The 16,451-nt window shown below is 43.5% G+C and overlaps 4 protein-coding genes across 4 annotated transcripts in view; 2 read left to right on the top strand and 2 right to left on the bottom strand.

Annotated features, from left to right (window-relative positions):
* The window catches only part of LOC116333427, a 493,334-nt gene that overhangs the window by 417,589 nt on the left and 59,294 nt on the right, over positions 1–16,451 (top strand). The gene's annotated exons all lie outside the window — the stretch shown is intronic.
* Positions 214–722, top strand: LOC120438191 (histone H2A). The gene has a single exon (XM_039608640.1). It carries the CDS (start codon positions 256–258, stop codon positions 640–642), a length of 387 nt encoding a protein of 128 aa, XP_039464574.1. The 5' UTR covers positions 214–255; the 3' UTR covers positions 643–722.
* Positions 2,446–3,131, bottom strand: LOC116318754 (histone H1-like). The gene has a single exon (XM_031737876.2). It carries the CDS (start codon positions 3,129–3,131, stop codon positions 2,496–2,498), a length of 636 nt encoding a protein of 211 aa, XP_031593736.2. The 3' UTR covers positions 2,446–2,495.
* Positions 7,603–8,016, bottom strand: LOC116328220 (histone H2B 1/2). The gene has a single exon (XM_031749951.2). It carries the CDS (start codon positions 7,990–7,992, stop codon positions 7,618–7,620), a length of 375 nt encoding a protein of 124 aa, XP_031605811.1. The 5' UTR covers positions 7,993–8,016; the 3' UTR covers positions 7,603–7,617.

The following is a 16,451-nucleotide window of genomic DNA, read 5'->3' as shown; positions in this document are numbered from 1 at the left end:
CGCGGTGCCGCTCCGGCTCGTGATTGGCGAGGGGCTCCACGTGGTGCGCAGCACCGTTCAGAGGAGCACCGCCCCGCCTCGGTGTGTGCCGCTCATTGGAGAAAAGTGCATTGAATTTGCGCGCTGCCGCAAGCCTCTCTGCGATTGGTGCGTGACGAAGCTGCCCGCGCTCCGCGGAAATATAAGCGAGGCTTTGAGCAGATCGGACCACATTTCCTCTCAGTCTTGATACTACGAAGAAAAGAACCTGTCAAAATGAGTGGTCGCGGAAAGACTGGAGGCAAAGCCAGAGCTAAGGCTAAGACCCGCTCATCCCGTGCCGGGCTTCAGTTCCCCGTGGGTCGTGTCCACAGACTGCTGCGCAAAGGCAACTATGCGGAGCGTGTGGGAGCCGGCGCTCCCGTTTACCTGGCAGCTGTGCTCGAGTACCTGACCGCTGAGATCCTGGAGCTGGCTGGCAACGCAGCCCGCGACAACAAGAAGACTCGCATCATCCCACGTCACCTGCAGCTGGCTGTGCGCAACGACGAGGAGCTCAACAAGCTCCTGGGGGGAGTCACCATCGCTCAGGGTGGTGTGCTGCCCAACATCCAGGCTGTGCTGCTGCCCAAGAAGACCGAGAAGCCCGTCAAGGCCAAGTAAACGCAAAGCGCTCAGCTTCACCAACAACAAAGGCTCTTTTAAGAGCCACACACTTCTCTCTGAGCAAACATCCTCCTTCTTACTGTGTCTTTAACAACTCGTGTACTGGGAAATGTAGATTATGCATCTTGATTCATTGGCAAATGTACATTCATTCATTTCATCTTTCACAGTAAGGGATTATAATCCACATTCAAAAAAAATAACTCCTAAACAGTGTCCGTTTGTATTATTCACAAGACGAGAACAGAGATTACACTTCGGGTCTCAAAATAAAACCAAAGCAAAAAGCTTCCGTCTCTCCTGCTGTGTGATTAAGGCTCGTGCCTTGTTCAACCTCATTGCTCATCTTACTGATTTAAAATAAATGGGATGTCACTAATTATTAGCTTCATAACTATGACTATAAACATGCATCATGGTTCACTCGCTTGATAATAAAAGCAGATCCGCAGCTCATGGAAACAGACAACACGCAGTTCATGATGTGCCAAGACCACAAACCTTGTCAAACACAATAGGAAATCAGAACAGGAGGAGGAGAGGGACGGGTGGAGTTCTTTGCTACTGCAGAAACTATCCAGATACAGAGGGAGGAAAATGTGGAGCTGTTAGCAAAATGTTCAGCACTGCTGCTGAATTTGGGACATTTTGCAAAGTCACTTACATCTACGCTCAGGTTTTTGTGTCTATTGTGAGTAGAATAAAACGATTAGAAGAATAGAAAGTGCTCAGGTTTGCTTAGATAACAGGGGGCGGCTGGAAATCAGAAGAACAGGAAATCATTGGTAAGTGTGGGTTTGGTTAGAATGACTTTTTCAACCCCTGTTTTAAGGACAATAGTGGATTTGAGTTCTCAAAGCATTTCATGCGACCTTAAAACTCTCAAGAATGACATTAAGTTGCTGAACCCTGACCTCTGACGTGCCAAATCACTTGGTTCAGCTATAAACTTTGGTGTGTAACTGTATAGTGTGAAAAATGTATTGACAGTGAGGGTCTGCCTGTCGTAAAATGAGGAGTAAAAGCTGCGTCAGCCAGATAAACAGGAAGCCACAGTTACTAGCCTGGGGGGAGAACAGCCCCCCAGACTGAACAATAGAAGTAAACCTCAAGACTATATTTTGAAATAAAAGAATTGCCCGCATTCTTAACGCTACAGAACTCCATTAGTTCAAATGTACATGAATCAAAATGGTTATGAAATGAGTAATGAAATAAATACTTGCTAAAATAAATAGCTGTATGGGTTCAGCCTGGAGTAAAACGTGTGTCCCTGAAATCACCCAATATCAATTCAGCTGGCCTATATTTAGTCAGGTAAGGTTGTAGAGTAGAGCATTTCAAGTGTTATATTTGGCTAAGTATCATTAAAATATACAGTGTACTTCCACTACAACAGCCAGTGTAGGCTTTTAAAAAATAAAAATAGAACTGAAAAATATTTCATATATAGATAATAACATGCATCTATAAATGTAATATTTTCTGTCACGTTTTTTTAATAGAATATTTAAAAACGTAGGTGATAACTTTTAAAGGTGTATTTCTTGTATGATAGTGTTTCATAGAAAAACAAGAAGTGGTGTGATGTCTGGTACTATAAAGGTATGATTGTAAAGAATGAATTGTTACTATTTGTGTTGTTTTTGACTTCTGCAGACAGCACTAATGTGCATCATGATACTAATAAAAGTTGTAAATGTAATGAGAGAAAAGGGGAAAAGTGTGTTTTAATAATAATGACATTATTGTGAATAACAGAGTGGTGAGTGAGTGTGAGGAAGGAGCTCTTGTGTGTTGCTGTGGTGGCTCTGAGAAGAGCCGTTGTTGAGTGTGAGAGTGGTGGCAGCTCACTTCTTCTTGGTTGCTGTGGCCGCCTTCTTGACTTTGGGCTTGGCGGCCTTCTTGGCGGGGGACTTCTTTGCTGCGGGAGCCTTCTTCAGCACCTTCTTGGGGCTCTTGGCCGCCTTCTTGGGGCTTTTAGGCGCTTTCTTGGCGGCCGCCGCCGCGGGCTTCTTGGCTTTCTTGGGAGACTTCTTAGCAGCTGCCGGCTTCTTGGCTGCTGCTGCCTTCTTGGGCTTTTTGGCAGCTGCAGCCGGTTTCTTGGCTTTGGCAGCGGCGGGCTTCTTGGCTTTAGGAGCGGCTTTCTTTGCGGGCTTCTTGGCTTTGCTGTCAGTAGCCTTCTTGTTCATCTTGAAGGATCCGGAGGCCCCGGTGCCCTTGGTCTGCACCAGAGTGCCCTTCGCCACCAGGCTCTTGATGGCGGTCTTGACGCGGGCCTTGTTCTTGTCCACATCGTAGCCTCCGGCAGCCAGAGCCTTCTTGAGAGCGGCTGCGGACACGCCGCTGCGCTCCTTGGAAGCGGCCACGGCTTTCACAATCAGCTCGCCCACGCTGGGGCCGACCTTCTTGGGCTTGGAAGCCGTCGTCTTCTTCTTGGCCGCCTTGGCCGGGGCGGGAGCAGGTGCGGGAGCTTCCTCGGACATCTTCCTCTTTTCACTTCTAATCGAGATTCAACGAGATTCGCGGTACAGTGATGGCAAGTCGGAAGCGCCACGCTGCACTTAAACGCACCATGAGAACCATGGAGAGTGAAGGCAGCGCGAGCAGCTCTCGCGTGTGCCCCGCAATGCTTCATTTTGTGTTTCGTGTCTCGGGTTCAAAGAGCTCAAAGTGAGTGTGTGAGCAGCACTGCAGGCCGACAGTGGAGCAGTCCACAGCGGGTTAGTGTCCCCTCGTGCAGGCCTCGTGTCGGGCTCTCGTGCTCTCTGCTCTCGGTTCGTGGAGCTCCCAAAGCTCAGTGACTCTGTGCGGAACTCAGCGCTGCTCGGCGGCTTCTTGCACTCTTTTCTCTGCTAAAACCGATGGAGCCGCAGCAGAGCTCCGTAAAAAGCCTTTTCCAGCTGATACACATGTTTGTTCACGCACTCCGAGTGAAAAGCAGCATCTGGTGAGCGCAGCTGTGGGACAAAGTGACGCCGCGAGCTCCCAGCAAACACACCGATGCTGCTGGAGGCCCACGGAGCAGCGACACTTCTGTGACAGCTGCTCACTTCTAACCAAAGCACAGTTTCACTCACATTGTTGTACATCAGAAGCTTCATTAGTGACCTCACAGCAGCTCACTTCGGCTCTGATCTCTTAGTCTGCATTGACTCTGTTTCTTTCTACAGTTACTGACTCTACAATAAACAACAGCAGTCAATGAACACGTGAATACACACATCCACAAACAGATCACTAAGTATCTCAATGTGTAATACTCAATACCTGCTAAAAACATCCAGCCATCTCACTGTTAAACCTTGTCTTGTTGTCACTACTAGTCAAACATTATTTTATCATTGTATCTATTTTATTTATTTAATCATAGTAACATTGTTGTTAATATTTGTTATTTATTTTATCCTGTTCTGCCCATGTTGGTGAATTTCCCAGCTGTGGGACTAATAAAGCTTATCTCATGTCCTGGATAGCGACATCAGTTTAATCTAGTATAGTGTCTTTATTTATGCCCAGTATATCTCTGCTGCTCTTTCTGGAGGATTCTGTTATTCTTCCACCTACCTACTAGATAGATCCTAGATGCATGAAGGAGCGTTTCCGCAGGTCCTTCCTCCCTGCAGCTGTCAGAATGTACAATCAGAACTGCTCCCAACAAACATAGATGTTTACATCTGCGCTGTAACTGCCATAAGTTAATTAACTGATTGACACTACAACCTGGTTTGCCTCTTATCTGTAGTTATTTTTATTTAATTTAATAACTGTACAGTACTCTGTATATAGTAACCATTGTCCTTAATGTAAATATGTAAGAAAAATTGTGTATGTTTCTGTTCTGTGTCCTGTGTACTGTTTGTTTATGCGTCTTTTTGGCTGCTGTTACAACCAAATTTCCCCTTGTGGGACAATTAAAGGATTATTCTATTCTATTCTACTGAAAAATGTGTAAACACAGATTTTTGTCCAAGATAAGTAAAATGCTGCACAATACCTTCCACCCACTCCATGTGTTGACCAGTCACAGGAGTGTGTTCACTGGGAGACTGAGTTGACCAAAATTCACCTCTGAACACCACAGGAAATCATTCCTACCTACCCCCTGAATAAGTCCTCCATCTTGTGCACAGCACTTACTACAATAGTTGCATTATATAAAGACATGGAAAGTGAAAGGTGGCTAGGAGCCATCAAATTAGGAGTTAGATTGAAGATAGCCTTGATGGAAATTCCTCTTTGGGCATCGCTAGGAAAGTTGGATGCAAAGGACACAGAGCCTGCCTGTGGCATAGGCAGTACAGGCAAATGCTAAAGTAGGCTCGCAGAAGTCGAGTCTACGGTAGTGCAACGTCTACGCTGACTGTAGACGGTTACGTCGTTTTCATTGGCCCGGAGTCTACGGTGAGCGTAGACACTGTAGACTCGGGCCAATAGGAGCGCCGAAACCCACTGTAGACGACCAACCGTCTGGTCGACGGAAGTTGCGTCACCAAAACAAAAACAACACAGCGAAGAAGCCGGCAAGTCCGCTATTTTTTTTAAATGGAAACTGGCATTTCTTCTATGTTTACGTGAAGTTACAGAGTCTGGATTTAGCGGGAATTACACGACGCTGAATAGCGCATTTAAGCCTTTTTCTTTGTGGTAAATGTTAGCCGCGCGCTAGCCGACATCTAATGTATTACGCCCATTTCTAGTCTTTTCAGTGGCTACAACTGATGATCGCGGCATTAGCAATTCATGTTGTAAATCCAGACGCCCATGCACCTCGTCAGCAGGCCTGGTGAGAAGTATGGTCTTCACCAAACCTGCACACAGCAGCTGCTCAGCCGAGCCGCTGTCTTCACTCACGGACACGCGTCTTCAAGTCAACATGGTGCTTTCCGTGGCTCGTTACAAACGATCTGAGATATATGAAGTAGTAAGTGTATTTAATATCATACTAGGCAGATTTACCTCACTGCCATTTACTACACATTTACCCGTGTTTGGCTATTGTCAGTACATCTCGCTCGTTGTAAACTTACTTTAGGTATGTGTAACATTCACAATGATATTGTTGATGGTAACGTGTATGATTCCAGCCTATCTGATAAGCACTTTTGACTTTTTGTAGTTCAGTTCACTGATTGACTACCCTGCAGTGCTGTTTTCCTGTATTCCTGTTTCATCCACCTTAATAAAGTGTCCTGTGTTACAGTAACAGTGAGTTGTGGATTTACTTAATGAATGCCCAAGTTGGGCTTTAATCTGCCTTAGACATGTAGACACAACTATGTAGAAACACATAACAGACCTGAACCAAAGAAGCAATGTGTACATGCAGGCAAAGACAAGTTTTGGAAGTATTTGTACAACACATGCCTCCGCAACAACTTCGGTGTTTCCTGGAATTGATTAGGAAACACTAACAGAGCTATTATCTATCTGTTATGTGAGTCAAATTTCCCCAGATAGTCTTGGTTGACATCAGGTGACTGTGAAAGCCATGGTGTATGATCACGCCATTTTCATAATCAACTATTCAGCCTATTTGTCACAGGACAAACATAATCTCTGATAGCAAGTTTGTAATGATTTTACAACTCTTTTACCTTTGACAAGTGAACCCTAACACGGCAGCAAAGTGCAACAATGTCTCTCTGTGTAGGGGTCAAGTGTTCAGGGCATGCCTTTAATTTCTTGCCTGTCTGTAAATGACAGTGTCATGGCATGAATAATCCTTCAGATTTTACCAGTAGAAAAGTAAAACAATTACATTGTCTCATCAGGAGAACCTAAAAGACTCCTCTTATGGCTAGTCTTTGCACATAATAATCACAGAAGAAAAGAAAGGAATTGATTTTCAATTGCGCTTAGTTTCAGGAGACTTTCCAAGCTGTTGGTTCAAAAGAGCCAAAAGAAAATCCTCATCGATGTTGGAGTAAAACTAGATGCTTTTATTGTAATATACACTGATAATGCTTACTGTCCTGTCATTGTAAACCAGTCAAAATACACAAATAACACATTGTGATCATGCTGAAGACCACAGACAGCATTCCAGGCGTCAGGTGAGATAAAGGAGCTGGAAACATCACCTGATAAAGAAAAAACAGACAACAGACTGAATGAATGAAAGAAGGCTTCTTCATTGAACATTTTCCCCCAATCACAAGTCTCATCTTTCACTCTAGACTTTTGACCAATCACCGATCAGGATGAATTGCACTACTGTACTGTGCATCCCCATTCGCGCGGGGCACAAGTGGGGGGGGGGGGAATTATAACTAATGATACCAATTCATACCTTTCTTAGTATACATTTTGGCATCTAGTTAGCCAATTTTTGCCCTCTAGTAGTCCAACAAACCAGCCCTTAATGTATCATAGTTGTTAGTCAAGTTCTGTGTGTTTACAATGTTATAGTGTGCATCTTCAAGTCAAGTGGCTTTGTCATTTGACCCATGTGCAGTGGTACAGTATAACAGCGAAGCGAGACACCAAGACTATGGTGTTACATATACCAGACAGGACCACAAGGTGCAGATGTGCAAAAATTCAAAACGAAAACAGTGCAACCCCAGACAGACCAGAACGATACAGACAAGACCGTGCAAAAAAATAAAGAAAGCACTGCAACATGAAGGTTGATACTAGTTTTCTGCTTCACAGCATTTTAGTGCACCGATAATAAATTTAACCTTGCTTAAGTAAAAACAAATCTAAATTGGCATGCTTAGAAATCAAAAGCAAGTGTCAAATACAAAGTCACATTTATATAATTTGTAGTGAGTTTCAATTTCTGAAAAACATTTCAGTCGTCTGGGTCTGTGCAGCGGATTAATACCACCCAGTGACACAGGTCTACATCCACGATTCAAGTAGTTGGCAACATAGTAATTGCATATTTGCCAGTAGGAAGTATGCTCGTCAGTTTCAAGTGTGTGGCTCTGAAAAGAGCCGTTGGGTTGACGTCTGTTAGTCAGTTTACTTGGAGCTTGTGTACTTGGTGACGGCCTTGGTGCCCTCAGACACGGCGTGCTTTGCCAGCTCACCGGGGAGGAGCAGGCGCACTGCGGTCTGGATCTCCCTGGAGGTGATGGTGGAGCGTTTGTTGTAGTGGGCCAGGCGAGATGCCTCGGCAGCGATGCGCTCGAAGATGTCGTTGACAAACGAGTTCATGATGCTCATGGCTTTGGAGGAGATGCCGGTGTCGGGGTGGACCTGCTTCAGCACCTTGTACACGTAGATGGCGTAGCTCTCCTTCCTGGTCTTTCTCTTCTTCTTGCCGCCCTTGCCGGCGGTCTTGGTCACGGCTTTCTTGGAGCCCTTCTTGGGCGCGGACTTGGCGGGTTCAGGCATTTTCCTTCTTCGATACTCTGCAGCAACGAATGAGCTCTGTGACTGAGAGCAGCGCATTTTATACAGGCTGTATGCTAATACCACTGCGCAGGCCCTCGCATCTCATTGGTGGAGCCGCACAGTGGGCCGGACGTTGTGTTGGAGGGAATTTGTGAATTTTGCTGAAACAGGCGCGCATCTAACAAAGACAGTGGACTGTGTGATTGTGTCCTCGTTTGCTGAAACAGTCATTTGTTCTAAACGAGCAGTAAATGTAGAGCTCTGTGTGGCAGATATGGATGTGTTAGTATCAGTATTATCTTCACCAACAACGAAACAATTCCGCCTGCTTTCCTGTCTCTGTGTTTCTGTAGCGCCCATGTAACCTGGTGATAGTCACAGTTTACCGTCACCAGCACACATCTTTAAAACTTCGCTGAGTCTTAGCTCTCAGTGGAGATTAAACACTGTGAATAATTAGGTTCTGTCTGTCGGGTCACGTTTACTTCACTCTTTTATTTACAACTAATCAGATCACTTTGGCTCACGTTAAAGTTACGTTTCATAACTGCATAGTTTTACTGAAGTTTAATGTCTCACTACAGCACACATTAGACTGAACTATTCACTTTTCTTTATTACAGGAGTCCTGCAGGTTTTAGAGCTCACCCCGGGTCAACACACCTGAATCAAATAATTAGTTCATTACAAGGCCTCTGGAGAACTGCCAGACATACAGAGGAGGTAATTTAGCCATTTCAATCAGCTGTGTTGGATCAAGGACACATCTAAAACCTGCAGGACACCGGCTCTCGAGGCCTGGAGTTCCCTACCCCTGCTTTATTATCTAGTGTTCATATATATTTTTAACCGTGTATTTTGAATTTAAACTAACATTAAAAATGTGTTTTATACAAGGAGGAAGGAGAAGGTGCATTTCCACCAGGAGGATCAGTGTCTGAAGCAGCATGTTGTTCGTGTATACTGAAAACTCCAGCCTCTAGAAATGATTACATCATCTGTTTTTTAATATTTATTCAACTTGGGGGTGCATGTCCAGATTTCCGAGGACACAGCCACGTCAGACAATTCTTTTGTGATGAAAAACATAAACACTCATATCGCCGGTAAGTCATCGCAGTGCCAGCTGTCTAATTCACAGCAGCTTCCGCAGTAACCATGGTAACCGCGGACCCTGAGCAGATGGAGATGCAAAGAATAATTCACAGGCAGAGCTTAGTTTATTTCTCACAGTTTTTTAATCTGCTGCCTTATAAACACTGTCACCAATCTTTGCATTTTATCATTATCTCATAACACTTGTTTAATCAGCTACCATCTTTCCTATGGACTTTTTACAGTCTAGAGCAGGGGTGCCCAATCCCAGTCCTCGAGAGCTACTGCCCTGCAGCTTTTAGATGCGTCCTTGTTCCAGCACACCTGAATCAAATGAATGGCTCGTTATCAGGCCTTTGCCAGACTTGATGGCATGCCGAATTGGTAATCCAACTATTTGATTCAGCTGTGTTGGAGTAGGGATGCATCTAAAAGCTGCAGGACAGTAGCTCTCGAGGACTGGGATTGGGCACCCTGGTCTAGAGCAGGTGGGCAATCTCAGTCCACGAGGGCGGTGTCCCTGCAGGTTTTAGATCTCACCTTGGGTCAACACACCTGAATCACATGATTAGTTCGTTACCAGGCCTCTGGAGAACTTCAGGACATGTTGAGGAGCTAATTTAGCCATTTAAATCAGCTGTGTTGGTTCGAAGACACATCTAAAACCTGCAGGGACACCAGCCCTCGTGGACTGAGATTGCCCACCCCTGGTCTAGAGTCTCAGATCAACACAGCCCTGCCCTCCAGCACTATCAGCAGCAGGAGCAGCAGAAACACCTCAACAGCAACATTGTCCCCACCAGGTAAAACACAGGCTACGTTTGCTTTGCATTGTCCCCACCTGATGACAGTGATATAGTATGATGTCATCCCATATTAGATTCTTGGTGAATGTGGGTTGTCGTTCTTCAGCCTGGTTCTATGTGCTCCTTTTAACTTTGAGGACCCGCCTTTAAACATCTCTGCACAGCCCTGGACATAAGTATTGAAATATTTGTAATTATGATGTGATAAATACATTTAATAGAGTAACACATTAAACATTCACATTATTACATTAGTGAAACATGTAATGTGATTACAGTCTGACTGCTGGAACAGAAGAGTTTAAATATGAGAGAAACACTGCGTTGCTCTTGTTCTGCTCTGAGTCACACTTTGATTTGAACTGTTGATCCATGAAATGTCTTTGCTTACAGTCGAGGGCCACCATCAGCCTGCAGGACACACTTTGAGAGCTTTAACTGTTACACATGGAGCTTTAATGTTTAGTTGTTAAGATGAAACTTTGCTACAGTGTAATCACATTTTTATATCCTTGTATTCTATGTTTATGTCAGTATTTTGTTTCATTTTACTGTGTCTTTAAACAGTGATTCAGTGTCAGTTTCATGGTACTTTATGGAGTTCAGTATAGTGAATAAATGTCCTGGTGGGGATTTGCTCCTACATGATAGATACAACAATGCACAGGTTTACATGTACAGTATTACAGAGGAGAGGCATCACCAAATACAGGAAATTACAGGATGTAAGAGAAATTAAATTGAGATTAACAAAGTTGCTGTTTTTAGAAATTCTACATCTACATATTTTATTCCTGTTGGCAACTAAAGTTCCCGTCTTGCCCAGATGGTGGTGATCTAAGCTTCCAGAAGCTTTTGATCAGACTGAGGATACATACTGTCTCTCTCCCTCTCAGCATACATATTAACTTCTCCTGAATCAATTTACCAGTGACACTGACTTTAGAGGTGCCAGAGCTGAAGCCATAATCAGTGTTCACTACAAATGATCCTGTTGAGGAGACAGAGAGGGAAAGAGAGGAGCAGACACACTGAGAACTGGAACAAATCTGTTGTTGAGCTTTAAAGAAAATCCTGCACTTTGATTTACTCTCAAAATAGTGCACATATTAAAGTCTTCACAGTTTTCATTGTGGTCTGGCCGCTTTCTGTGCAGAGTGTTTGTGAGCCGTGAAAACTTTTTTTTTTTTTTTTTACAAAGCAGCATTTGTCCCCAGTTTTACCTCTTAAAGCGATGACAGCTGACATCACCTTTGTAACAACTTCACCTCAGTAAGTGTTAAAAACTAAAACAAATGTAGATGCACAGAAATGACCAAAAACGTGCTGTTTGCACTTTAGTTATTTTGTTGTGTAAGTTAACACTAGAAGTCCCAGAGAAGAGCCATTTGGCTTTTCTACCTATAAAACCCACCGTCGAGCCAAATGGCTGGTAGGCTTTTAGCTAATATCCTTAATCACCTGTGAACAGCTGCTTTTGTTATGTAAATACGGTGGGGCCATGCTGAACGACTTGGAGTGGTTAGTTTCCTGAGCCACAAGGAAACTTGTGTTTCAGTTTGCCTTCTTAGGGAGAAATCAACACACATGGGTGTATTTCCTTTGTTGCTGAGATTTATTGATAAAACAGTACAAAAAACAAAAATAAAAAAACCAACCATTTGTACACATATTTACAAATAACAATAAAAAGTGAGTGAGTACATTTCAACATTTTCAGCAATCACTCACAATCCTGGCACTGCCATGGTATCTGTAGTCTGCATTTACCACATGTGTATCTGTAGCAGTGAACACATCGCACAGTGGCATGATTGTTCTTGCATTTGTGTTTGACCTGACACGTGGCTCTTTTTCCAGGGCTAGGTGTGGAGGGTTGTGTCTGAAGCAACTGTTCTTTTCTTGCCTTCTTCCCAGCCATATGAGAGTTAGCCAACTCTCTTGCAAGTTCCACCAGGAAGTCCACCCGTCTTTCCTGCGTCCCGTTGCATGCTTGATACAGCACATGTGCATTCAGTGCTGCCATGTCAATCATGTTATAGAACACGGCAACTGGCCAGCGCCGTGTTCCTCTGCGGACCGTGTACTCCCGCACCATCTGGTCAATCACATCCATGCCACACTTTGTGGTGTTGTAAAGGGTGACAGTGTTTGGCTTCCTTTTGGTGGTGTTATCAGTCTGAACCACGCTGTGCATGCTGTTAAGAATATAGACTGTCTTCTTCCGTTTGGCCGCGATACCCGTCAGCGTGGCGCGCAGGGTTGAAAATACCTAAGAAATAAGATAAATTGTTATTTCCATAGCACTTTTACACACAATGAAACACATAAACATAGAACCACAAAGACCTGCAGCCTACCTGAGTGGTGAATTCATTGCGATTTGTGTATCTAGCGGATTGAGGAATTTCCCGGCGAATCTTGTTGACTGTGCCGAGGATGGTGGTTTTCCGTCTAAGAAGTTTTTGCGCAAGTGAAAGCGATGTGAAGAAATTGTCCGTGGTAACATTTCTGCCCTTGTCTAGGAATGGTTCCATCAGCCTCATCACTACATTTTCAGACAGTCTCTCCCCCCACTAGGACGATTGGGGTCCTTGCCAAGATATGGGAGGACATTGCAAATGTACTTGGATTTTAGGTCGAGGCCACCCAAAACTTGATCCCAAACCTGTCAGGTTTACTTGCAATATACTGCAGGAAACAGCACCGAGTCTTTGATGGGAAGAGCTGTTCATCAACGGTGATATGTAGACCAGGGTTGTAGCACGTGATGCAGTTGGTGACAAATGATCCCCACACACTGGAAACTGCAGCGAACTTATCAGTCTTTCCTCGATCACTGCGGGTGGACCTGTCATCAAAGCGTGGGTGTTGCATGATGTCTTGGAAGCGGTTACGCCGGCATAGTTCCAATGATCTGTGGGTTTCCCAGGTTTGCTGACCAGCAGTCACGTAGTGATGGAACCCTAGTAACCCCCAAGAAGATCAAGATCTTTGATCAAGATCAAAGACTCGGTGCTGTTTCCTGCAGTATATTGCAAGTAAACCTGACAAGTTTGGGATCAAGTTTTGGGTGGCCTGCGACCTAAAATCCAAGTACATTTGCAATGTCCTCACATATCTTGGCAAGGACCCCAATCGTCCCAGTGGGGAGAGACTGTCTGAAAATGTAGTGATGAGGCTGATGGAACCATTCCTAGACAAGGGCAGAAATGTTACCACGGACAATTTTTTCACATCACTTTCACTTGCGCAAAAACTTCTTAGACGGAAAACCACCATCCTCGGCACAGTCAGCAAGATTCGCCGGGAAATTCCTCAATCCGCTAGATACACAAATCGCAATGAATTCACCACTCAGGTAGGCTGCAGGTCTTTTGTGGTTCTATGTTTATGTGTTTCATTGTGTGTAAAAGTGCTATGGAAATAACAATTTATCTTATTTCTTAGGTGTTTTCAACCTCTGCTGCCACGCTGACGGCGATGCAGCCAAACGGAAGAAGACAGTCTATATTCTTAGCAGCATGCACAGCGTGGTTCAGACTGATAACACCACCAAAAGGAAGCCAAACACTGTCACCTTTACAACACCACAAAGTGTGGCGTGGATGTGATGGACCAGATGGTGCGGGAGTACACGGTCCTATAACATGATTGACATGGCAGCACTGAATGCACATGTGCTGTATCAAGCATGCACCGGGACGCAGGAAAGACGGGTGGACTTCCTGGTGGAGTTTGCAAGAGAGTTGGCTAACTCTCATATGGCTGGGAAGAAGGCAAGAAAAGAACAGTTGCTTCGACACAACCCTCCACACCTAGCCCTGGAAAAAGAGCCACGTGTCAGGTCAAACACAAATGCAAGAACAATCATGCCACTGTGCGATGTGTTCACTGCTACAGATACACATGTGGTAAATGCAGACTACAGATACCATGGCAGTGCCAGGATTGTGAGTGATTGAAATGTACTCACTCACTTTTTATTATTATCTGTAAATATGTGTACAAATGGTTGTTTTTGTAGAAATATTTTTGGTTTTTTTGTACTGTTTTTATCAATAAATCTTTTGGAGATTTATTTTCCTGGATGATTGAGAATGCATCAAGACGAACACAAAATGAAGTTCACAGCTTTTAGCAGTTCCCCTCCCACACACAAACAAAGAGGCAGTTTGCAGTTAGAAATTGCAATCATTCACACACCCCACCCCTCCACAATTCTCAGGTAACGACCCAATTTACATATGAATTGATGCTAACAGACTAGCCAAGTTAGCTCCCACTTGGCTGACAGAGGGTTAGAAAAGCCTGGGACTTCTAGTGTTAACGCCTGAATATCAAAAGCTTGAGAAGCTCTTTAGTCTTTGATGGTGCAGAAATGTTTACGTCACAAGATGGCGCCACTTCATCAGATAAACTAAAGGGAAAACCCTGATGTTCGATAAACCACATTGGTTTAAAAACATTTATAACTATTATCATGTTTACAGCGTGTAGAAGATTAGTTAGTTAAAATGCTATGCTAATATTTCATAACTTTATTAATATATTAACTTAGGGAAACTCTCAGCAACATCAGAAATGGATTTCAGAGACAACTCCACGTTTGAGCTTCACTCAGATAAAAAAACGAGACGCTCACAGTCAGTGTTTATAGGTTTTCAGGCACTTTGTCTACAGCTTTCAATAAAATCATCTCTTCCACTGACTGTTATAAATTACCCCCTCTGTATTCTGACACAAAGGGATCATATCAGTAGCCACACTTGTGGACGTGTATGATGTATTTTGTGCCGCACTCCCTCTTGTTTCATACGCCTTCTTGTGTGTCTTCTTTCTGAATCACAACTTTCAATAATCACGAGCTTCAAAGCACGAGGGCGGAAGGAAGTCCCCCCAAATTTACCCCGTGTCTGTCTGCTCTAACCACCTTTCTTTTGTGACTAAAAAGAGAAAGCTGTTTAAATGCTGAAGTATCAGTTTTATCACAGCTGTCGAATGTTTAAAGGAGGCACGTCACTGCAACTCTAACGCAGAAAGTAATGTGCTCAATTATTTATAGCTTTAGGAGGGGGGGTATCGGAATCGTCACTTTGGGTAGATGAGTTAAAGATGTGAGAGTAGTGCCAAAAATTTCTCTCTGTCCTAAACACTTCACATATTCCTCTCGCTGAGACTGATCGGTGTCGTAGGTTTAGTTGGTGTTTTAGATTTACAATTATTTTAAACAGTTTGTTAAAACGGATGTTTTCATTGTGTGATTCATTTCTTTTGTTTATTCTTTGATCATTCTGTTTGTGTTTTGCAGCTGTTGTTGAAACAATTTTCTCCTGCCGTTCGTTTTTCATGTAGTTGCAGTTTTGTTTTCCCAGTTCGCCAATTCGTTCAGGCTAATAGATGTACACGACCAGGAGGGCATCATGTGAAGGGGACTCTTTATTTTATTTTATTTTTTGTGTGTTTGTTTATTTTGTGTCATTTCTCTGTTTAAATCTGCGACTTATAACTCAAATCCCTTTTAGTAACACCAGGTTTATTCGCAGTGTGTGGCATGCATGTGAACTCACTGTGGTGCTTCTGAAACAGGGTGTGACTATTTGCAGTGCAGTGACACTTCCTTTCACTCTTGGTTTAAGGTGTCCCAATTACAGCTGGGATACTAGCAGTATATATTAATGGTCCTGTCCTTTAGTTATTTTATATTTTATGATATATTGACACCTGCTACAAGTGTGTTTCACTATTATGATATTCTGGAATTACATAAATATACAGACAACAGACTCTCTCACTGTAGTCTAATGTTGTGCAGTTACCAAAGGGAGCTCCCATTTAATGGGAGTACCCTGCACATTGATTGAATTTGTGATATTTTCATTTGGTTTTTAATTAAATAAAACAACAAAACATCTTCTGTCTGTTTACCTCATGGATTTTAGTCCAGATTGAGTTAGATAACAACAGAATAGCTTCATATAAGTCTGCATTACAGATGTTGATATGATTAAAAAAAATGAAAATTGCATATGATTAAAAAGTTCAATTTAGGTCTGAGTTTACAAACAACAGCTACCCCTCCAAACTGCTCCATGCTTCACAGTGGGAACCATGCTTGTAGAGATCTGTTCATCTTTTCTGTGTTGCACAAAGACACGGCGGGTGGAGCCAAAGATCTCAAACGTGGACTCATCAGACCAAAGCACAGATTTCCACTGGTCTGATCTTCATTCCTTGTATTTCTTGGCACAAACAAATCTCTTCTGCTTGTTGCTTTGCCTAATAGTGGTTTCTTAGCAGCTATTTGACCATAAAGGCCTGATTAACTCAGTCTCCTCTGAACAGTTGATGTAGAGATGTGTCTGATACTGAAACTCTGTGTGGCATTTATCTGGGCTCTAATCTGAGGTACCGTTAACTTGTGATTTCTGAGGCTGGTGACTCAGATGAATTTATCCTCAGCAGCAGAGATGAGTCTTGGTCTTCCTTTCCTGGGGCAGTCCTCATGTGAGCCAGTTTCATCATAGTGCTTGATGGTTTTTGCGACTGTACGTGGGG

This window comes from Oreochromis aureus, linkage group 3 (assembly GCF_013358895.1).
Source record: "Oreochromis aureus strain Israel breed Guangdong linkage group 3, ZZ_aureus, whole genome shotgun sequence".
In the NCBI taxonomy this organism is placed as follows: domain Eukaryota; kingdom Metazoa; phylum Chordata; class Actinopteri; order Cichliformes; family Cichlidae; genus Oreochromis; species Oreochromis aureus.
This window is presented reverse-complemented; position numbering and strand designations above follow the sequence as displayed.

Excerpts from the sequence above, each read along its gene's own strand:
- LOC120438191 (XM_039608640.1), top strand. The coding sequence starts at position 256 with ATGAGTGGTCGCGGAAAGACTGGAGGCAAAGCCAGAGCTAAGGCTAAG.
- LOC116318754 (XM_031737876.2), bottom strand. The coding sequence starts at position 3,131 with ATGTCCGAGGAAGCTCCCGCACCTGCTCCCGCCCCGGCCAAGGCGGCC.
- LOC116328220 (XM_031749951.2), bottom strand. The coding sequence starts at position 7,992 with ATGCCTGAACCCGCCAAGTCCGCGCCCAAGAAGGGCTCCAAGAAAGCC.